This window comes from Mustela erminea, chromosome 14 (genome assembly GCF_009829155.1).
Source record: "Mustela erminea isolate mMusErm1 chromosome 14, mMusErm1.Pri, whole genome shotgun sequence".
Lineage (NCBI taxonomy): Eukaryota > Metazoa > Chordata > Mammalia > Carnivora > Mustelidae > Mustela > Mustela erminea.
This window is the reverse complement of record NC_045627.1, coordinates 85,217,122-85,239,398: the sequence shown is the minus strand read 5'-3', so window position 1 is coordinate 85,239,398 and position 22,277 is coordinate 85,217,122. Positions and strand designations below refer to the sequence as shown.

At 55.3% G+C, this 22,277-nt stretch overlaps 2 protein-coding genes across 10 annotated transcripts in view; one reads left to right on the top strand and one right to left on the bottom strand.

Annotated features, from left to right (window-relative positions):
- Positions 1-17,741, top strand: part of CTBP2 (C-terminal binding protein 2) — a 155,534-nt gene extending 137,793 nt beyond the window's left edge. For all 5 annotated transcript variants that reach the window (XM_032312449.1, XM_032312453.1, XM_032312450.1 and 2 more), the window contains 8 exons: positions 5,148-5,302; positions 5,561-5,705; positions 9,595-9,801; positions 12,467-12,681; positions 13,140-13,270; positions 13,971-14,098; positions 14,559-14,676; positions 16,354-17,741. In XM_032312449.1, coding sequence (XP_032168340.1) covers positions 5,148-5,302; positions 5,561-5,705; positions 9,595-9,801; positions 12,467-12,681; positions 13,140-13,270; positions 13,971-14,098; positions 14,559-14,676; positions 16,354-16,534 — 1,280 coding nt within the window. In that variant the 3' untranslated portion in view covers positions 16,535-17,741. The remainder of the gene's footprint in view (positions 1-5,147; positions 5,303-5,560; positions 5,706-9,594; positions 9,802-12,466; positions 12,682-13,139; positions 13,271-13,970; positions 14,099-14,558; positions 14,677-16,353) is intronic.
- Positions 17,742-20,465: 2,724 nt separating this feature from the next.
- The window catches only part of ZRANB1 (zinc finger RANBP2-type containing 1), a 56,167-nt gene continuing 54,355 nt past the window's right edge, over positions 20,466-22,277 (bottom strand). For 4 of the 5 annotated variants that reach the window (XM_032312445.1, XM_032312446.1, XM_032312444.1 and 1 more), the window contains one exon: positions 20,466-21,270. In XM_032312445.1, coding sequence (XP_032168336.1) covers positions 21,052-21,270 — 219 coding nt within the window. In that variant the 3' untranslated portion in view covers positions 20,466-21,051. The remainder of the gene's footprint in view (positions 21,271-22,277) is intronic. The other variant, XM_032312447.1, reaches the window with a different exon arrangement.

The following is a 22,277-nucleotide window of genomic DNA, read 5'->3' as shown; positions in this document are numbered from 1 at the left end:
AAGCGGGGTGGGAGCTGCGAGCTGCTGTTGGTCTCCGGAACCGACCCGACTTAGGTGTCGGCTGGGACACGTGCTGTGTGTGGGATGTGCACCTGCTCTCGGCCCTTGACCCTTAGACTGAGAGCGTCCGTTCCTCCACCATCACCTCCAGCCAGGCCAAGCCAGCCTCCCCCGTCAGAACCGTCCAGCTGTAAGACGAGACCGCCCGAGAAAAAATCGAGTTCTCCATTCGCGGTGGGGGACACATACGTGCATGTGTCAAGTTCTCCACATGATCCCGTGGCCTGGGCCGGGCAGGGTGGCCACCGAGAAACGCGTGTTCGCCCGAGGAGAACACAAGACAGTGACGTGGACCCAGAGATGAGGTTTCTAAGAGGAGCAGTGTTTTTTAAGCCCGAAAACAGTGCCATGCTTACCAACACACATTCTGTTACAGTCGTGGCCTTGAAGCCTCACCCTCGTCTTGCTCATGTTCCTTCTCATGAAAGGCAAGGGTGGCTGCCGTGGGCATGGGTGCCCAGGCCTCCGGACACAAGGACAGTCACTGCGCCTTTGCCGGCTTAACAGACCCACCTTCTGAACAAGCAGGATAGTTTTGGCTGAGACCCCGTGGCTGACCGTGTAGGACCATTTTTACTACGTGGATAAACCATATTTACAAGCAAGGAAGACCTCTCTCCTGGACATGAGGCTTCTGGAACCCCGTGCACTGGGGTAGAGGCTGGGACCCCCACCCAACACAGCCATGTCTGCAGGTCGAATGCCAAATGTCGGATGCAGGTGTATTTACGACCCGAGGTCAGCGTCAGCTCCCCAGTTTGACCGAAGTCATGAGCTTCAGCTCCAGACTGTGGAAATGCAGGTCTGCAAAATTGGCCCTTTATCAGGCCTTTGATCTGAGTCTGTGTCTGGCCTTCTGGAAATCGGGACTGCTGAGCCCAGCGAGGAGGGTTGGTTGGTGCAGGGGTGCGGGAAGTGACTTTGGTTGAGGGGCACCTGCATTTAAACATTTTTTTTTTTTTTTTTAAGATTTTATTTATTTGTCAGAGAGAGAGAACACAGGCAGGCAGAGTGGCAGGCAGAGGCAGAGAGAGAAGCAGGCTCCCCACTGAGCAAGGAGCCCGATGCGGGACTTGATCCCAGGAGCCTGGGATCATGACCTGAGCCGAAGGCAGCGGCTTGACCCACTGAGCCACCCAGGCGTCCCGAGGAGCACCTGCATCTGAGGGGAGGCCGTTCATGGGTGCGGGGACACCAGGATCGGATCCCCATGAAGCGGTCATGGCTGGGGAGGCTCCAAATGCAGACCTGAGTGTCCTTTCCCACCCGTGAGGATGGGAGCCCCACGTGCTGCCCTTTGCTTTCCAAACCGCTTTGCGGGTTCTGGGAACTGAGGACCCATTCGATGGGCTCTGGGGTCTCTGGCTAAGCATGTCACACGGTGCATTTTATCTCCGATCTTTCTCAGGGCTCCGTGGATCTCGTGGTTCTTTCCAGGTGCTCATTCCAGTGTCCACTGCCCGAACAGCTGGTGCTGGCCCTGCGAGGCCTGGCCTGTGTTTTTTGGCCCCGGAGCAGCAGAGAAGGCCTTAGTGCAAATCCATGCTGCTTGTGGCAGGTCTTCCACCCCCCAACTCATCGTCAAAGCGTACTTGGCTAGTTCCTTGGCCAGGCAAGCAGGGGGTGACCCCGCGCCGGTGGAGCGGTCACTCGTGACTGTCATTCTGGCCGACCCAGCACAGATGTTGGAGGGCTGCGGTCTGGGGATGGTCAGCAAGATCCGGTCAGTTGTCAGGCCTCTGCCTGCTGGCCAAACATGTTTACTGGGGCCACTTCGCTCTGGGCTAAAACGGCTTCGTTTCTGAAATCTTGAAACAGCAAAATCAAAAAAGCCTCCGGGTTGACAAGCAACAGAGATCAACTCAGATCTTCAAAACCGAGGCAGAGTTCTGTTGGGAGCGCGTCCGTGGCGTCTCACACTATGTCTGGAAAGGCAGAAAATGGGTCTCGGACCCCACAGGGTCATGTCGTTGTGGGGTATCGTTTTCCTCCTCACTCACTCTGCTTAGGGAAACCTGTCCCGTTCAGCCAGCTGCAGCCCACTCAGACTGTGTCGCCTGGCAAAGAAGCAGCTCCTGGGAAACCTGCTATTCAGATAAGGTGGCTTTGAGGTTGGTTGACCAAAGAGCTGCCAGGGTCCTCCCTGGGGACCTCCCTTTCCTCCTTCCGGATCCATGGGGCCCATGGACTTGTTTTGCCCTGGACCATCAGCCACTTGTAGCAGAACGCCAGCAACACGGCTTGGTGCCATCTGTGTTTTCCACTGAATGTGTCTGATTTCACCACGTCTCATGTGCAGCTGCAGCTGTAGGTAACACCGGGCCCAAGGACAGCCGTCAGAGCTGGCCTAGAGCTGGGGCACCGGTCCCTGATGGGGAGCACATCTCTGCTTGTGCAGAGGCGAGCCTGAAACCAGCAAGTAATTGACACCAGGGGAGCCAGCGTTGCCCTGCAGAGTTAATGCTGGACAAGCTGTTGAAAGGAATGTGCTGATAGGGGTTTTTTGTGTGTGTGTGTGTATGTGTGATGTGTCTAACGGCGCTGGAATTATTCTGAAATAGAAGGCGAGATTGCAGAAAGGGAGTAGTCGCTTTGATTCGGGGGCCACCAGGACCCCCGGCTCCTCGTCAGCAGATATTTCCTCGGGCTCTGTTGGGTCCCTGGGACTGTGTGAGGTGGCTGGTGGTTTTCCTCGGTGTGGCCCATGGTTATGCTTGGCTCTGTCTCCCTGGCCATAAAATGGGAAGAAGAGTAACACAGTGGGCTTCTGAATGTCAGTCTTGGGGTTTGAGCCATGTCTGGTGATTGCTACTCTAGCTTTTGGGCACAGGCCTCCGTTTTTAGTTCATTCTCATTAAAGATTCATCATGCCCTGGCTTTCCTCCCCAGGTTTCTCTAGATTCCCCTGGCTGCAGAGGAGATGGGGCACTCTCTCCCAGGCCCCCCATTTCCCATAGTCCCTTGAAAGGTTATCTTTAGTAACACATCAGTTGCATCCTAGTAGACAAAAAATGACTCCAGTTGTTAGAAGCACTGAGAGATGCGTCGGTTAACGTGAGGCAAGATGGAAAGTCTGCTGACAGCTTCACCTGGCTGGCATTTCCAAGGCTCTTGTGGGAACCTCTGCCCCAACTTCTGTGAGGCTGTAGTGACAACAGGTGCTGGGTGGGGTGTGGCTTGAATTTCGCTGGGTTCTCCGGTGTGCAGGTAGACGGGAGCTTCCGGGACTGAGGGCGCGAGCACGGCACGGTCCCTTTGTCCATAGAATGAACTTCAGCAATGCCTTGGCTAAGCTTTCTCTCATCCTCTGTACTGGGGTTTCGTGCAGCCCCTACACCTCGTGCCGACACACGGGAGTCTTGCCCGTTCCCACCATGCATGCAGCCATCCCCCGCTCAGCATCCATCCCCAGCACAACCCCGTGGGCCTCTCCCTTGCCAGCTTTCCCATACAGGGCTTACAGCCCATAGCTGAGCCTGGGGCCTCATCTGGGAGCCCCTGGCTCTCTCGGACAAGCCTCAGCTGCATTCTGCCTGCCCAGCCTGAATGAGGGCAAAGGGTGCATCTCGCCCAAGAGGAGGCGACCCAAGCCAGGGAGGGGGGGGTGATCGCTAGGCAACCTGGAGCTTGTTGCCCAGGTAACGGGATCCATGCACTGATGCTGTGGACGGACATTTCTGTGATGAGGCCCCTCAGCCTCTCCAGATGTCTTGGATGGCTCTAGAAGCCTGCCTTGTGCCTGCCCGTCAATTTCCTCTGTGGCTGCTTTTTAATTAACAACTTGGATTTCTTACCATGATCACGAACTCCGCGAACGCGGTCTGATGAACACCCTTGCCGGCACCTCTGGAGTCCGGTCAGGATGTTCTGCACCCTGTGGGAGGAGTAGCCTGGGACAGGCCGGTGAATCTGGCCCATAGTCCAAGACCATCAGTCCCGTGGGAGTCCAACCTGGGCTTGGCAGCAGCTGTGGGAAGTGAAAGAACCTGATGGAAGAAGACGGGCCTTTCAGGATTTGGTCAAAATCTCACCCTTTTCTTGGCCAAAAGGAAGGGCAGAGGTAGGACCTTTAATGTGTGCACATCAAGTTGACAGGAGCTGCGCCCCCCACTTCAGCTGCTTATTCCAGGGGCCACTTCCCGTGCTGTGCCCCGGGGTCCTCCTTAAGGGGTGAGAGGAGAGGCTGTCGGCCACCATGCGAATTACTGCCCCTCACTGCCCTCTGCAGAGTTGGGGGTAAAAGCCGGTCTCCAGGGGTCCTGATTCACGATGGCACCCTTGGTCTTTGGGGAAACCTCCATTTGTACACACCCACCTTGACCTCTTGTGGAGCCCGCCTGCCAGTTAGGCCAAGAAGAACACTAGCCAAGGGCTTACCAGTCCCCCAGCAAACAGCTTTGGTGCCCCAATCCCCACCTGCCGTGGGGGACAGAGGCTGGTGAGGATATGGGGGAGGGGAGCCCCCGTTTTCCCGCTGGTACAGAGGACGTGGAGGCTCCGCTTAACTTGGATGTCCTGCTTCGGGGCCCCAGGCTCTGGGTTAGGCGGTAGTTTTGTTGCCGCTCAGAGGCTGGGAGGGACTGATCCCTCGTGAGTCCCAGCTTGGGACTAGAGGAAAACACTCCCATGGGGTGCGGGAGCCATGACCTGTCCATCTGGTTTCATTTTGTACCCCCTCATGTTTGTTTGGAAGGTGTTGGAGTGGGGAGGGGTTGGGGGGAGCCCCTGCGGGTCCGGCTGGTGCTGGGAGCAGGTGTGTTGGAAACAGATGTCCTTGGCTCGAGTTCCACGTGGCGATGGGCTTAGCTGCACGGTGGTTCCTGTTCGCTGTACTTGACATTGTTCACGGAGACCCAGGTCTCCCTCAGACATCCGCCCAGGCAGACCCAGCAGACAGATGTTCCCCCACCGTGGTCTATGAGCCAGGGGAGCCCAGGTGGCTTTGTGGGTTCGTGGTCCACCCAGGGAGTCGGGAGGAAGCCCTGGGGTCCTGCAGACCTGATGGATGTGGGTACAGGGGGGCCCTGTCCCCCAGTGTGGGACAGGCCACTGTGCCCGCCTACCCCGTCACCCTCCCGTCCTCACAGGTATCCGCCCCCAGATCATGAACGGCCCCCTGCACCCCCGCCCCCTGGTGGCGCTGCTCGATGGCAGAGACTGCACCGTGGAGATGCCCATCCTGAAGGACCTGGCCACCGTGGCCTTCTGTGACGCACAGTCCACTCAGGAGATCCACGAGAAGGTGGGCCCCACCCCCACCCCAAACGCCACCTCCCTGTCCGCCCTCCCCCTCCGCTGTCACCCACGGTCCCCGGCAGCCAAAGCACAGCCCCAGGCCACTCAGCCTGGGAAGCGATCACGCCCACGCTGCCCCCTCTGCGGGGGGTGCCAGTCGGGGTGGGGGGAGCCAGTCGGGGTGGGGGGAGCCAGTCGGGGTGGGGGGAGCCAGTCGGGGTGGGGGGAGCGGGGCTCCAGCCTTGCTCTGCTTGCCTCGTCTCAGGTTCTCAATGAAGCTGTTGGCGCCATGATGTACCACACCATCACCCTCACCAGGGAGGACCTGGAGAAGTTCAAGGCCCTGAGAGTAATCGTGCGGATAGGCAGCGGCTACGACAACGTTGACATCAAGGCTGCCGGCGAGCTCGGTGAGTGCGTGGGGCCGGGAGCAGCTGTTCAGAGGGAGCCTTGTTGGGCGCCCCCACCCCCCACCCTGAAAACGCAGGCGGGAGCACACCTGCCGGACCCCAGGCTGGGCCAGGCTGTCTCACATGGAAGGACAGAAGCCAGATGAGCCAGGGGCCTGTCCTTTCAGTGGGGACCCCGTGAGTGGCCACAGGTCAGCGCTGGCTGGTTGGGACCCATCACCCGGAAAGGCCAGAGCTGGGCGCACAGCGCGGGGCTCAGAAATGGGGTGTCGGGCGTTCCTGGTCTCGAGTCCTGGCATAGAGCTGTCCACCCAGAAACCTGCTCGGGTCGGCGCCGACGCGGGTGAAGTGGAGCCCGGCACCTCCCGCTCAGCCCTTGTCAGACGGGGCAGCGTCTCCTCAGAAAAGCAGGGGTAGCAGGTGGACCCCCACAGGCAGTTTCCCAGAGGTGGGGCCACGGCCCTCTGCGTGGTCCCCGTCCTGTCCCAGCCGCTGCCGTGGGCTCTGCGTGTGAGGAGAGTTCACGGAGCGTGGACAGCAAGTGGCCCTCGGCTGGCCTGTTCGCCTTGCGAGGGTCCAGGGTCCTCCCACATCGGCTCCTCTGCTCATGTCCTTGTCACGTTTGCGATGTGCCAGATCCATGCCTGGGTGCTTGGGCCTGTGCTCCACCCACGTCCAGGGGCACCCGAAGTCCTGGGGCCACTGGCAGATGTCTAAGAACTCAGGCCTCTGCAGTCCGACAAGCTGTGGCCGTGCTGACACCCCGGTGGCCCTGTGGGCCCTGTCCGTCCCCACCCCTCTGAGGACGCAATGGATCCCAGCATCAAGCGCTTATGGCCTCCGCTTCCTCCTCCTTCGTCCTGGCCTGGGGTTTTGAGTGAAGTTTCCTGGTGTCCTCAAGTGGTTCGTTCCCCCACTTGAATTGGGGAGCTGGGGAGAGGGAGCCTGGCCGGTGTCGAGTCTCGTGCTTCTTCATGGTGGCACTCGGGGGCTCTGAGCCTGGAATATGGCAGTGGGGTCACCCCATAGGTGAACCCCAAAGGAAGAGGCAAGAAGTGGTCGTTCCCCAACAGATGCCTTTTTCCCCGCCCCCATCCTGGAAGTGGGGTCGCTGTGTGGCAAGGGGCTTGGAAGATCTTCCCTACACCAAAGCGAAAAGGGGTGGCATCAGAATCCAGACTCGTTATGGGGCCTGAGGGAAGCGACGGCTTCCTGTGTTGGCCCCGAGCGCTTGCTTCTGGCCTCGGGGTGCCCCTGAGCCCGCCTTGGTTGCAACAAAGAAACTTGGGTGATAGGAGTCCTCAGAAGCACGTCTAGCATTCCCTCAAATTTTCCATCTTTCCCGGGCGCCAACAAGAATGTTTTTGTTTGGAAACAAATGTTCTTTGTGCTCTTTGTAGAGCTGCCATCCCGAGTTCAGACAGCGATGGAGAATATCGTTGAACCCACAGAGCGGGGGCGGGGGGTCCTCAGACGTGCTTCCCTGCACCCGCCCCGCCGTCCGCATGTCCGCCCCTCGCCGCCCAGGCTCGGGTGAGGTGGTGGCGTGGAGTTCCCTTGCTGGGAAGCAGCCGCTGCTTTCCAGGGCGACGTGGCAGGTCTCCTGAGCGAAACGTGCAGTCCCTCCACGCGCACATGCTCCCCACGCAGCCGGCCTGGGCCAGGGGGGCACCTCGTTTCCCTACAACCAAAGGTGCCCCGCTCCCCCGGCCACACGGCTGCCCTTGACAAGGGGGCCCGGGTGGAGGAGACCGTGTTCCTGGGGCCCTGCAGTTCGGAACAGCGGGCAAGGATGTTGGCTGTGGGGTTTCCATTGATCCTGGTGTGTGTGGAATTTGGAGAAGGGACATGGGCCTCTGTCCTGTCTCCAGATTGCACTGCACACAGCACTCTGTCCCCAGACTTGTGCAAATGAGGACAGTGGCTATTAAGTGCTGCTTGTGTCTGGGGCCTGCAGTGTGGCCTTCAAGGGAGGAGGCTCTCTTCTCAGTGCTCGCGGGAGCCTTTGCATGAAGACCGTGGGCCGGACTGGAGGCTCAGAGTGGAGAGCGGGGCGAGCTCAGGAAACAGCTGTGTCCCCTGCCCGGAGCAGTTAGAGGGATTCAGCCCATCTGCAGGGGATCCCCAAGAACCGGGAGCAGGGGGAGCTGGGAGGTTGCCGGAGGCCTCTGAGCTTGTGAGCCTCTCTCGGGCTCCTTTATCTGGCTTCCACTTCAGCAGCGGGGACAGCAAAGAGTGAAACTATTGATGGAAAAAGCAGCTCAGTCACTGGGCTCAGGCCTTGGGGTGAGACGGCTGTGACTCTTGCCCTACAGATGGTAGAAGCTTCTCACCTTGGCCTTTGGAGGTGCCCTGACCTGAAGAATGGTTTAGAAATCATCAGGGCTTTGGGGGTGTCAGAGGAAGGTGCCCATTGCCCTTGGGGCAGGACAGTCCCTCCTGGTGCCCACAGCCTCTCCTCCAGTTTTTGGTCTCTGCAGCCAAGGAGCGACATGTCAGAGTTCAAGGGTGCAGGCTGAGCTGTTGCCCCCTGTGCCCTTCCAGGGAGTGGGCAGGTGTGGTGCTCTGTGTCACATGGACCCACACGGGGACCCCCTCCTCCGGCACATCCCCTCCAGTCTCGGCTCCCGGGGCGTAGCTGGTCCCAGGCCCGGGTGGTTGCCTGGGCAGTGGCCAAGGGTCCACACTCTGCTCCTTCACTGTCGGGACCCTCTTGCTGGGCTCCGGCCACACCACCTCAGGTTCCTCAGAGGGCTGGAAAACACCACAAATGGCAAACGATTTCCATGAACCCTGGCTTCTGGCGCAGTCCAAGTTCTAAGCTTGCCTGTTTCATATGGAGTGGCCTCCTTTGTGGCTGTTGGCAGAACAGACTTCTAGCTCGTGGAAATTTCGGCAGCCTAGATCTCAGTCACGTTGTCCCTCCAGCAGGTGGCTGGGGCCAGATGGGACCAGGTGGGACACTCGTGCGGGTTTTCACTCTCTGAGCTGTCTGTCCCCCTCAGGGCATCACTGAGACCCTGGACCTCAGGGCCGCCCTCGTGGAGAGGTCACACAGCTGCTAGAATGGGGAGCTCAGCACAGGGAGTCCTGTGGTCCTCTGTTCCCTCCCGTGGAGTCGCAGTGGCTCAGGTGCTCTTGTCCCCACTGGCGGGCTTGAGAAGGAAGAGGAAGGCAGGGCTGCCTTCTTGGGGACCCTGCCCCGTGTGTTCCTGGGGTCCCAAACCTGGGATTCAGAGGCGGTTTTCTGAGCTGGTCTGACAGGCTGCCCGGACACCCGTGTCCCCCAGAAAGCTGCTTGTCTGGCAGACTGCATTCTTCCCCAAACACCCTTTACCGAGGAAGGTCAGCGCCTAGCTCTGCCGGCCCGAGCCGTGGCCTGGTCCTTTAGCAGCCTCTCGGCCGCAGGGCCCTCCCCTGTCCACCCCAGCCCCGCCACCAGGCCTGGGGCTGAATTCAGGAATCGGCTCTGTCCTGGCCGGGCCTGGGGCCCACGTTGAGGGGGACGTGCTTTTTCAAAACAAGTATTAACATTTCATCCCACGGGAAGGAGTCAGGTCAGCTCTCACGAGGGGCTCTGCGGCTCAGCTCCTGCTGCTCCACGGCGGACACGGGCAGGTTTCCAGCCTCTGGGCTGCTCGCCCCTTCCAGCTGCCCACCGCTCGCTTCCCAGAAGCACCGGGTGTAGGAGCAGAGGGCGGGCCGGATATGGGCTGAGGCAGGGCTGGAACGGGTGTGGGGGCTGGAGGCCTCTGAGCATCGGAGCCTGACCTGCCGGCAGCTGAGGGGCCAGCTCCACCTCCCCGGCCCTCAGCTGGGCACATGGTGTGCCCTGGAGCTCCCCCTTCGCCGAGGGTCCTCACGCGGGGCCTGGCCCTGTCCTCTCCAGGCATCGCCGTGTGCAACATCCCGTCGGCGGCCGTGGAGGAGACGGCGGACTCCACCATCTGCCATATTCTCAACCTGTACCGGCGGAACACGTGGCTGTACCAGGCGCTGCGGGAAGGCACGCGGGTCCAGAGCGTCGAGCAGATCCGGGAGGTGGCCTCGGGAGCGGCGCGCATCCGCGGAGAGACGCTGGGCCTCATCGGCTTTGGTAGGTGCCGCTGCCCAGCCCCCAGCCCCCTCCGGCCAGCCCCGGGAGCTGGGTCTTCAGGGCTGGGCGGGGAGCGGGCAGCGCGGGGGGTGGTCTCCGGCTGGACGACAGGTAAGGCCATGTGCCCGCAGATGGCCCTGGGCGGGGGCTGCTGGAGGTGCCCTGGAGAGAAACCAGCAGGCTTGGGGCTTGAAGGGGGGCTGGTGGCTGAGCCTAGACCTGGGCCATGAGCAAGGCCCAGCCCCTGGAGGCCCTCAGATGCCAGGCCAGGGTGGCAGCAGGGAGTCCCTGAAGGATTGTGAGCCGGAAGGTGCCGCGGTCCGGCCATCCGCTTAGAAAGCTCGGGATGGAGGCAGGGAAAGGTCTCCCAGGAGTCCGCTGGTGGCCCTGTGAGCATCTTGCACGGGTCACCAAGGACAAGGTGAGCTGTGACAGGAAGCAGCCTGATGACCTGGTGCTGACAACACGGGGGCTCCAGTGGGCCACACTGCACGCGGGGGCCCTTGCTTTTCTGCAGAAGCTCAGCCCCGCTGCTCGGCCATTCTGTGACCTTGAGGAAACTCGCTGACCTTTCTGCCTCAGTGTCGCAGTCTGTACATCAGGAAGGGCTTGAGCCTGGGACTGCCCCTCAGGATTCAGAGGGGTCAGGAGAAGCACGTGGGGTGGGTCGCAGGTCCTTTGCAGGCTGTCACTCGACCCTGCGTTCAGCGCTCTGTTTCCCGAAAACCAAGGGTCAGGGCCCCTGGGGTGGGAGCTGGGTTTCTTCGGGGCGCGTGCACCTCACTCCCCAGGGTGAGTTAAAGACCCCAGGTGTCAGGGTGACCTCGCTCATGAAGGCGATCTTGCACAGGGTTTACGAAGGAGTCCTCACTTGAGGGGCCGCGCAGAGGAAAGGCGGAGGCGCCGTGGGAGGGCCGCAGCGCCCTCTGCTGGCGCCCGCTGGGCCTCCCGTTGCTCTGCGCGGGGCTCCAGGGCACGGTTCTCAGGACGGCACTGGCCTTCGGACACCCCGCGTGGCTGAGCCTTCGCCGGCTTTTGCAGCCGCGGGGTGTGAGCCCCGTTTACCCGAGACTGTCAGCCGGCACCGTCCCAGCCCCCGCTCCCCGTGTACTCTGTTGGCCGCCCTTCGGGTCTGTCTAGAGCCTTCCAGAAGTGCAGGCCGGACTCCGATGGGAAGGGGCCTGGCCGGAGGCTGCCCGGTGCCTCCCCCGAGGACAGTCACTTGCTGGAGGCTTCGTCCGCAGAGAAGCCGCAGCGGCAGGATCCGGAGTGGGGGGCGGCCCGGCCCGAGCGTGGCCCCAGCGGGGGCTGGTGGGGGGATGGGGCTCGGGCACAGCCAGCCCGGCCGCCAGGTACATGCAGTCTTTTTTTTTTTTTTTTTCAGGCCAAGCCGGTTGGCTTCTGCCAGGCTCAGTTTTTGTCAAATTAGTAGCAGAGTTAAGTCACTGGGTGTCGGAGAAACTTAGGAAAGCCGCCTGGCTAACGGGACGCCCGCGAGATGAGGGCTGGGGACTAAGGAAGAGCAAAGGCTGGAAAAGCACACGGGGCCCCGGCAGCCCCCGCCGGAGAGCCCCGGCTCCAGGCCGAGTGCGTCGGGCCGTGGGAGTGAGGGGGCGGGGTCGCGTGCCCCGTACTTCGGGGACGTCGGGGGCTGCGGAGGTCGCGCGCGCTGTTCCTCCCCCGCGCTCTCTGCCGTGCCCGCTCCCGGCTGCGCTGTGCGGCTGCGGGCCCTGGGGGTGAGCGGGCTCTGGTGCCCCCGCGGCGGGCCTCCCGCCCAGGCTGCCCTGCGCCGCTCGACGGGAGCCCAGCAGGAGCGGGAGACAGTCCGCCCCCATGTTGCCCTCACGTGGGCTTCCTGTTCGGGAAGCGACGCCTGCCCTGCGCCGTCCCCCTTCCCCTGCGCCACTGAGCGGTGGCTTCATCCGAAGACGGATTGTGCGTGCTTCCCGGAGGAGGCCGCTGCGGCCGGAAACAGCTCTGGGAGGCAGGAGGCGCTGGCTCTGGGGTTTCATGGGGTTCCGTGGGTTTGTGCAAAGGTCGACCCCTGGGAGTCAGGGAGGCTGTTAGGTGGTGTGGGTTACTGACCCGCTTGAGGGGGCCTGGGGCTCCCCGCGCAGGTCAGAACTAGCCGACACACCCGAGAATTAGCTGCCCAGTGAGTCCGGTGCCTCTCTGCGCTCAGGAACCTCTGCAGGGGTCTGTTTTGACCACCCCCACCCCACCCCCGCCTTCATGAGCAAACCCAGTGCTAATGGGCAAGTGACTGTTCTGTCACTGCCCCCGCTGTCTCGGAAAGGAAGCTTGGCTTAAGGCTGCTGTGGACCCAGGAACATCAGGGAGAGCGAAATCTGAGTGGGAGACTACAGGAATGGCTGGCGGGGAGGGACACATGGCATTCACCAGAACATTCTCTCTAGCTGTGCTGACGTTTGAAAATGTCCATCGTGGGCACCTGAACACACACGCCCCCCAGCGCAGACAGCGGGCCCCTGCACAGGTCACCCAGGAAGCCGAGGAGACATGCGGGCCGAGCGCGTCCCCAGGCTTCAGTTACGCCGCGCTGCCGGCCGGGACAGCTCAAGCCCCCACGTAGCATCCGGAGCGCCGAGCGGTGGCCGGCGGGACGGTGGACTCGCTCACCTGGATGCTTGCTCTCTCCGCACAGGTCGCACGGGGCAGGCGGTTGCTGTTCGAGCCAAGGCCTTTGGATTCAGCGTCATCTTTTATGACCCCTACTTGCAGGATGGGGTCGAGCGGTCCCTGGGCGTGCAGAGGGTCTACACCCTGCAGGACTTACTGTATCAGAGTGACTGCGTCTCCTTGCACTGTAATCTCAACGAGCATAACCACCACCTCATCAATGACTTTACTATAAAGCAGGTAACTGGACATAGATACCCTCAGCCCCTGGAGACTTCCATCAAAGCAGAAGGGGGTGGGGCGGGAAGTAGTCCATGGAAACATGCGTGAAAAGGAAAGACCATCCCCCAGGACATCAGTGAGGGGCCAGATGAGGCCCCAGCACGGGATGGGCCACCTGGAGCTGGGCCAGACAGGGGCCGGCCCAGGACCCAGCAGGGACCTGTCTCAGTCGGGTTTGGCCTCCCAAGAAGCAACAGGCAGGTGACCGGTCCTTAGGGTGCGCTCTGAGGATACAGAGGATACAGAGAAACCGACCCAGCTGTCACCAACACCCCGCAGTCCCCTTCCCCAACCTGCTGCACACACACCCAACAGCCAAACCAGCCAGAGTCCTCCGGCCACGGCCGGCTTCTTTCAGCCTCGGGCAGGTGCCTTCCAGCGTGGTGGCGTCTGATGGCCTTCCTTTCGTCCCGCAGATGAGGCAAGGGGCGTTCCTTGTGAATGCGGCCCGCGGCGGGCTGGTGGATGAGAAGGCCTTAGCCCAAGCCCTCAAGGAAGGCAGGATACGAGGGGCAGCCCTCGACGTGCACGAATCGGAGCCTTTCAGGTGGGTGCGCCGGGCTTCCGGCCTCGTGCGGTGACCCCGGGGCCTGCTGCTGCCCTGAGCGCCCCCCACACTGGGACTGTGGGGCACGTCCCCAGAGCAAGGGCCCCCGGGGAGGAAGCTGGAGACCGTCTGACGGCCTCTGTTCTGAGGACGGTGCTGTACTTTGCGTGAGTGTAAAAGCGCCAGAGGGCCCCCGGGGGGGCGTCAGAAAGTGTCTCAAAGGAAGAACCGTGTGGAAGTCTGGAGCTACTGTGTACTCTGCTGACACGTGGGCCCTGCCGGTCCTCCACGGAGCCTTTCTCCTGACACCCGCTTTAGCGGTTCCGATCAGTACATTCTTTTTTTTTTTTTAATATTTTATTTATTTATTTGACAGACAGAGATCACAAGTAGGCAGAGAGACAGGCAGAGAGAGAGAGAAGGAAGCAGGCTCCCCGCTGAGCAGAGAGCCTGATGTGGGGCTCGATCCCAGGACCCTGGGATCATGACCCAAGCCGAAAGCAGAGGCTTTAACCCACTGAGCCACCCAGGCGCCCCGATCAGTACGTTCTTAAATTCTCAGCCTTTAGGAAACGTACTACCCCCCGTTCCTCCATGCAGGCCAACTGGCCAGTAGGCCGCTTGGCCGCGAGCTCTTCTCTTGGTGAACGGGGTAGGGCGCGACAGTCTTCTCATTTGCTTTTTGTGTGCATTTATCTAGCTTTGCTCAGGGTCCTTTGAAAGACGCACCGAATCTCATCTGTACGCCCCACACAGCTTGGTACAGTGAGCAAGCCTCGCTGGAGATGCGGGAGGCGGCGGCCACCGAGATCCGCCGGGCAATCACAGGTGAGCCGGAGCCCTGCGGCTCAGCCAAGGTGGGCTGGGGGTTAGAGAGGCCTGCTGCTAAGGGCACAGGAGGTTTTAGGGATCAAGTAGATGACATGTGGGAGGAACTGGGCCCAGTTTATCCAGGCTTTGCACTCGATTTCAGAGGAAACGGGTTCCTTTTCGACCAGTCAGCATTAAACATGCAAACTGTGGAGGGAGTTGGGAATGGGGGGCAGGGGCTCCTTTCTGTTCCAGAAGGGTGGAGTGGGCGGGAGTGAAGAGCTCAGGACTCAGGCCCCACGACTTCACCTTTTCTGAAAATTAAAGGGCTGGCCCTCATTCTGGAGTGGAAGACTCTACACTCGGGTTTCCATAGTTCAAACATTATAGGGGGTTCCCCCAGCAGCAACTACTGTGGTCTCTAACTCCCTGTGACCTTAAAAAAATACATCTGGTAATTTTAATCATCATATTCCAGGTCGCATCCCAGAAAGCTTAAGAAACTGTGTGAACAAGGAATTCTTTGTCACAACAGCTCCCTGGTCAGTAATAGATCAGCAAGCAATCCATCCAGAGCTCAACGGCGCCACATACAGGTGAGGAGTGGAATGGCACTGACCTCGGCTGGAGCCCCCTTGCCCCCCTATTCTGGGGAGAGTGGGGCGGAGAGGCGGAAACCACCCTAGACAGCTCCCTGCATGGAGTCTGTGCAGTCCTCACATTTTTTCCGATGCCCAGTTTCTGTGGAGCAAACACCATTCTCGGGATACAACCTAGAATTGGGGTTCCTATTTATGAAAGGAGTGGGAACGGGCATGCATTCCCCCAAAGGCTCTGAACACTGGGGGAAATGACTGGTGCATTCCAAGCCACTTCAAAGGCAGAGGGCTTCTGGGTGAGAAGGTACCAGAAAGATTTTCGGGGAAAGGGCTTGTTGATGAATCTGTTTTCTAATTTGAATTCTTCTGGCCCAGAGCCCACATAGCCTCTGGAAGGGAGCAAGATTTCACTGGTGATAGTTCCCCATGGTTCAGTCCCCCCACCATGGCTGGGCTCACAGGGAAATCAGTGTTCTGCTTTTATAAAAGAGCTGCAGCCTTGAATTCCAGAAGGAAACTTCTGTCTTGCTTACTGTAGCCCACAGTTGCCCGTTCCCTGGCGGTATTCACTTACCGGGCTGGAGCTTTCTTCCCTGGGGCCCAGCCTTGGCACTGTGCGATGTGTCTCGGCTCTAGCTGTTGCCTCACATCCCCCGCTGTGAACCGCTGCTCTAACCATGGGGGCCGAGGAGGTGTAACTAGTGTAGGGAGGACCCCTAGGTGAAGGCTCTCCTCCTGGGTCTCGTGTTTTTTTCTGCGTTTCAGTGTGCCGTGTTCTGTTAATGTCCCACCCATATCATTGCTTGAACCTGCCTCTGCCCCAGGGTCATGTTCCTTATTGTTGGCAGCCTGTCCTTTAAAGGCCACATTTTACTTCTTCCCTTTGCCAGACCGAGACTCCCCTGCCCCTTGAAATACAACATATGCTTGAAGGCCTGTAGCTCCCCCAAGTCGCAGAGGGTCCTTGATTTGTTGGGAAGCCATGGGTCAAGGATTTGAGAATGTTGAGAATCAGTCTTTTAATTCTGAAGCACCTGCCTCCTAAGTCTGTTTTATCCTAGGAATGTTTCAGTACACTGACTCGAATTTGTGTTAAGAACCACATGTTCTGTGGGAGGCTTAATGCCTCATGTCCTTGCACACACAGCAGCTTGTGTGCCCGCGATGGAAGAGGAATCTGCGCTGGCTCCCCTCTGCCCCTGCTGCCGCGTCCCGTTTCCCACCTCTGGTCACGAGAGCACGCGGCGAGGTCGCCTAGGGAGCCCCATTTGGTATCAGAGTACTTCATCCTGTCTGTCGGGAAATCACTAGAAGTATTGACATAATTAATGAATGCTAAGTATTGACATAATTAATGAATGCTAAGGCACTCAGACAACTTGGGAAGTGTTTTTTTTTTTGTACCAGACATTTCTCAAATGCAGTACAGGGTCTACGGACAGAATTAACACAGGCTATTCCCATTGTGTTAAGAGCAAAAGTCTTTGGCAGTGTTTTGATAGGACTGTCGATTTTGTTGAATTAAGCATCATCGTTTTGTTTTTCATGTAGATTTCTCCTTACTTTGCCAGTAAAGTGACAAACTAATGTATTTTTTAAAACAGTAGGCAGAGCCAAGAGCTCGGCTCCTCCCTGCTCCCGACCTAACTGGCCCTTTCTCTGTGTGCTCCTCAGATACCCGCCAGGCATCGTCGGGGTGGCCCCGGGCGGACTTCCTGCAGCCATGGAGGGCATCATCCCCGGCGGCATCCCGGTGACTCACAACCTCCCCACAGTGGCACACCCTTCCCAAGCTCCCTCTCCCAACCAGCCGACAAAACATGGGGACAATAGAGAGCATCCCAACGAGCAATAGCAGAGAATGACGAGCGGTCATCACAGAAAAACCTGGGACCAAGAGACAGTGAAAACTAGATGAACTAAGGAAAGGACTTGGACCGTCTTTTTAACGGATTCCGGACATACGCATCATGGACGCTGCAGTGTTAGGAGAGCAAGAAGCCGAGGTGTGGGAAGGCTGGAGCCGCCGTCTGGTGACGCGAGCGCTGAGAGACTAGGACGTGATTTATTAACGACCAACTTCTGTTATTGTGTGTTACGTTCTTCATCTGTGCATCCAATCACAAAGAATAAATAGATCCTTTTCCTTTATCAGCCCCTTGGGCACAGCAGGTCCTGAACACCTTGCTCTAGAATGTTGCATCAGGAGTTCCAAACGTCAAAATAAAAAAATACTAAGAGGAAATCCCCCTCCTGTGACTCCAGTCCCTTCAGTCCATGGGGGCTGGTGACCTCTTTTGCAGAGAGGAAGATTAAATTACTACAGAGAATGGGGAGAAAACTGTGCCCGTTAGACCGCCGCGAGCGTACAAGCTCCTGTACAGAAGTCTCTCCCCCATCTGAACTGCATACTGAGCGGGCGAGTTGGTTGTGAATTCAGTAATACCCTCTTGATGATGCAAAAAAAGGAAAAAAAGAAAAAAAAAGAAAAAGTATTAAGTTTCACAAGCTGTTTGTACTCAAATATATTTTCTCAGTTTCAGATCCTCAGCTATTTTATTGAGTGGAAAGTCTTGAGCTGAAAGAGTTCAAGAAAAATAATGTTGCATTTCCTTATGTCTCAGGAAACACTTTTTATGGTAACTTGTCAGATTGTCTATGAACAAACCCACTTTTTTAGACATTGATAAATCTTCTTTTCTTCACGTGATATTTTATACAAGAACACTTCAGGTGTGTTACTAGATGTGACTGATTTTAACAAATCCTATTAGATTTGTATCAACTAGTTACATGTTATATTCATAGTCTTTTGTGAATCATCGCCTTTTTGTTTAAAAGATGGCCTATTTTGAGCCTTTGTATAGGTACATTCCTGTTTTTGTGACAAAAAAAAAAAAAAAAAAAAAAAAAAATCCTTTAAAACTGTCCCAAACAGAAAAATAATGGCTATCGGAAGTGTTTTGTTTTAGTGTGAGTTACCGCTACTGTGTCTGTTTATTGTAAGGTGGACATTTAGCGTTCAGTGCAGTTTTCAATAAAAAGTAATAAAAATTTGTAAAGTTCTGAAATTCAAGTACATCTCACCCAGGTAAAAATTCTCTACAGGAGATGTTTTAAAGGCAACTGTATCCTCTATTAGCCAGTTTTCAACTCGTGTTCCTTCTGGGTTCAAAGACGAACACTTTCCCATCTGCCCATTCTATAACCAGATTGGGGAACGCTGGTGATTACCTGTGATAGCTTAAAGGAGAAATAAGAAAACCGCCCACTAAGGCCATCATTATCAAATTGGGACATCCTCAAGATGAAATAGTGGGTTGGAACTATGTCAATCCAAGAAACAAAATTGGTCAAGTTAGAGAGTTTTGATTTTAATTTACCCAAAAGCAAAATTACCTGGCTCAAGCATTAATGCAGGAAGGGAAGTGAATCTCAAAATTCTTTTAAATGATATTTACAAAGAAATGTTGCAAAATAATTAACATCATCCATTTCCATGTTAAGAACTTTTAAGTTGATGTAAAGGATTTTCCTTCATGAATAGCATTAAACTCCTTCACACTAGTGGTATCCACAAGTATCAAGCCATCCATCAGGTCCAATGCCAGGTACCCAACTCCCTATCACTTTCTCCCTCCCCCTTCCCATGAAGAAAGGAGGGGGGGGGCTGTGATGGGGTCGGTCCTCAAACATCGACCTCCTCACTCATTTGAAGGTGGTGGTCCTATCCCAACCCTCCCAGAAAAATTACAGTAAAACAACCTCCTGTGGATAGAGACAGAGCACATGGTTACTGATTGACCCATCACTCCAGGAAAGGGAACAGGAGCTGAACATCCTTGTCACTTGTAACCAGGATGTTCTCAATGAGGGCATGACAGCAAATGCACAAAAAGGAGATTCCCCAACTGCCTAAAGAAAGCAGTGTTCCCATAACACGGATGAAGTCTGAAACACGGTGAGCCTAGAATCAAAAACAAAAAAGCCAGTTCAAATCCATGGTACACCTAGGTTTTGTTTAATTAGAACAGAAAACACCACACTGTATTCTCCCTAAAAAAGAACCATAAAGTTAAATCCATACAGGTAAGGTATTACTGTCCAGAGTCAACCAAGACCTCATCTTGGAGAAAAGGACTGTGTACTCTATCTCGGGACAACAAATATGGCTGTTTAATAGTTCAAGAGCTTAACATAGCACTGATTCACCAACATTTTGGCCATTAGCAGCCAATCTGCTATGAAAACCATTTAGAGCCCCATCCCTGTCTGGAGCCTAGGAAATGCAATGCTCTACCTTTCCCACAGGGAAGAATGCTGTACCCCTTAAACTAGGTGTGGTCAGGTTCACTGATCATAAATAAATAAATAAGGAGGCACCTGGGGGAAACCCCACTCGGCAGACCACCACACACAGGCTAACTACTGTGCTTTCTGGACAGCATTGACTGCGGTGTAGACCATAGTGACTAGATGCTTCTCTCAAACGTTTCTCTTTGGCTTCTTCAATTGGGAGGGTAGTTTTGCTTAACAGCAACTACAATAGGATCTGTGCCCACTAAAAAATTCTTCCAATGTATGGAGAAAAATTTATAGAGATGCTATGCTTAGTCAGAACGATAGCCTTCTAAAAACTTAATTACTGACCAAAACAAAAGCCAACCAGAGTCAATTTGTAGGGAAACCTAGCCACTTAGAACAGTAACATTTACCATTATTACACCAAAACTCATTTCTATGGAATCAAGAGAAGTTTCCTGCAAGTTTTAGCATACAGCACAAGTGATCCTTTCATCTTGGACTCCCTCTGCACTGCTCTGAGAGGGGAGCAGGAACTAAAGACAGGACATCTCATGGGTGCTTTTCTCTCTTTAGTTTTCCAGCATCGAGTCAGAGGTTGCGCACATTTAAAACACCACCTAAACAGAACTTAGAAGAAAACAAGAAGCAAATATTTAAAGGTTTTTCACAGCCTTTTCATCAAAGGGAAGAAACTGCATGCATGTGTGCGCGCACGGGGCTGCTTTCCAAACTCCTTGCCACATCAAGAATCTACAAAGTGCTTATCAGGACACTAAGTCTTGTGTGTGTTCCTGAGATAGGTCTGAAATTTTTACCCAGTACTGAACATATACCTGAAGTGGTCAAATAATACTTTTTATAAAAAGATTTCTATCTAAGATTATAGTTTAAACTTTTAAATAAGAATGGCCACAATTAACCAACATGCAAAAATTCTCAGACTACTCTGAGAAATTCATTTTACAATGCATTTCCACCTTACTGCATTTTTCAATCTTTATTCTATGCTTAACTGTTCCCACTTAGCCCGAGCAAAGGCATGCCTTTCTAACACGATTTGCTTAAAGCAGAGCTGATGATAAAGCAAGAATCCAAAGAGCCTCTGCACGGCCATTTGGGAGAAGAACATTGTCAACCGAATCAAGTGCGCAAATCTCCCGCAGTTCATCTAGTGACAAGCGGGCCCATTCCCCAGGCCCTTCCCTAACTTGGATCCAGGGAGTGGCGACTCCCCGAGAGACTGCCACCCAGACTCTGGGAGAACTACCCTCATTTTGAGGGCACTCTTCCAAACAAATAAATACCTAAATACTGAAAAGGGGTGTACAGAAGCTTAAAAAAAAGACGAAATGATAGAAACCAAACCCTTTCTGAAACAAGGGAATGACGTGCGTGTGAAGTCCGCTCACACAATCCTACTCTCCTTGCAGTTTGTTCCTTGAAGATCTGACTTCGTTTTATTGGGCACGACAGGAACTAAATTAAAATAAAAGCTTATTTTTATTTTTATATTTGGCTGTGGATAATTTGTACAAAAAGTTTCCAAATCTTTAATGAGCTCTAATGAGACTCAACGTAAAGTGGATCTCTTAAGATGGAAGTAGAAAGCCAGGTTCTACTTCAAAAAGAGTATCTCAAAGGAACAAAGAGTCATCTGCCATGTGCTTTCGGAGGTGCCCGTGCAGGGAAACAACTTCTCAGTAATACGAAGATGCTGGTACAACCTGTCCTATTACACAACTTCTTACACAACCACATGCGTTACATTTATAGACAGATTTACAATTTGAAAGGAAAAAAGTTCTGTCTTAATAAAATTAAGGGGGGGGGCTCTTTTTCCTTTTTTTTTTTTTTTTAAACAAACTGTAGTCCAAACAAAGTTGTCTCCTCACACAGCAGATGCGTCATCTCCATGGGTGTGGATTAGAAAAGCCCTTCTGGGCAGATCCTGCCAGATCTGGTTCCTTCCATGCCTTGCGCTCTGCTTGGAGCATGCACCACACCAGCTTTGGGGTCACCACAGAGCTGATACCCTGGTCTTTTGCTCTTTGATTTTTTTTTTTTTTTTCATTCATCTTCATCATCTTCATCTTCCTCTCCATCTGACAGGGACGTACAAGGCCGGATCTGTCGGTAGCGGTCAAGCCATTTCTCCACCATCTGCGTGACCAAGGGGTGGTTCCGCCGCCGAGAACTCTTCTGCATGGCTACCAGCACACCCCCTTCGGTCACACAGCAGTCCAGCCACTCCCTGAGCAGTTTCTCTTGCTGTTCCTCATTACCTAGCTTTTAGAGGAATGTAAAGAAAAGGGGAAATAATACCACAGATCAGAGACCTGCTAGGAAGTTTAATGAAAACATAGCTGACAGGATTACTAATGAAAAGGTCAAAGCAACAAACTTTTCACATAGTTTCAGCCTCTCATCAATTTTATGATAAAACCCATTCTCCTATGGTTAAATAGAAAAATGTCTATGGGAAAATTCAAAGGAAAATCTCACGGGGGGAGAAACCACCTACTAATGGGTTAATTTGTTTGAAAGTACAGGAAAAACCAAGTGTTACCTAATAAACTGATCTTGGCCAAGAAAAGGCTAGAAAAAAATTCTCAGCTTCAAACACATGACAAGGTAAGTTTATTCAGTAAACTATTTACAGAATGAAGTTATAAAAATTATGTTCTACTAATTCATGTCTTGATGGTAGAAGTTTTATAATTTCTAGTATATTAAATAAAAGCCCAGTAATTTCTTAAGAATACGGGTTTTCGGAGAGTGTTCTTTCTCCACAGCCTCACTGCCCCTGCCTGGTCTACACCTCCCTCGCCCCCGCCCCCACCACTGCTCCAGGCATCTTGTCTGGAGTCTCCACAACAAGCAGCCAGTGCTCCTCTACTGAACAAACTGGCCACAGGCTTCCCAGCTTGCCCAACGTCTAAAACAAGCTTTAAAAGGCTGCTGGCAAGCCCTCTGCCACCGCGGAGCCCCTCAACCCCGTTTCCCCGCAAACCGCAGGGAGATCGTGCAGTACCCTCCCCCCACGGGCTGCTAGACTCTCTCCTCCCGCGGAGCTCATTTCAGGAGTCACTGCCTCAGACGCCTCCCATTACGGCCCGACAGCCATCACGAGTCCCCTGCCCCCCAACCCCCATCTTTCCAGTCTTCTCCTCAGCACCCCTCCCTGCCTCAGGGCAGGGACGGTCCTCTTCCCGTCCCTGCTGCATGTGCACCCCACGACCTACAGAGCAACTCGGGGAAAGGGACGTGCCACGGTCTGAAGGACCGTGTCCACA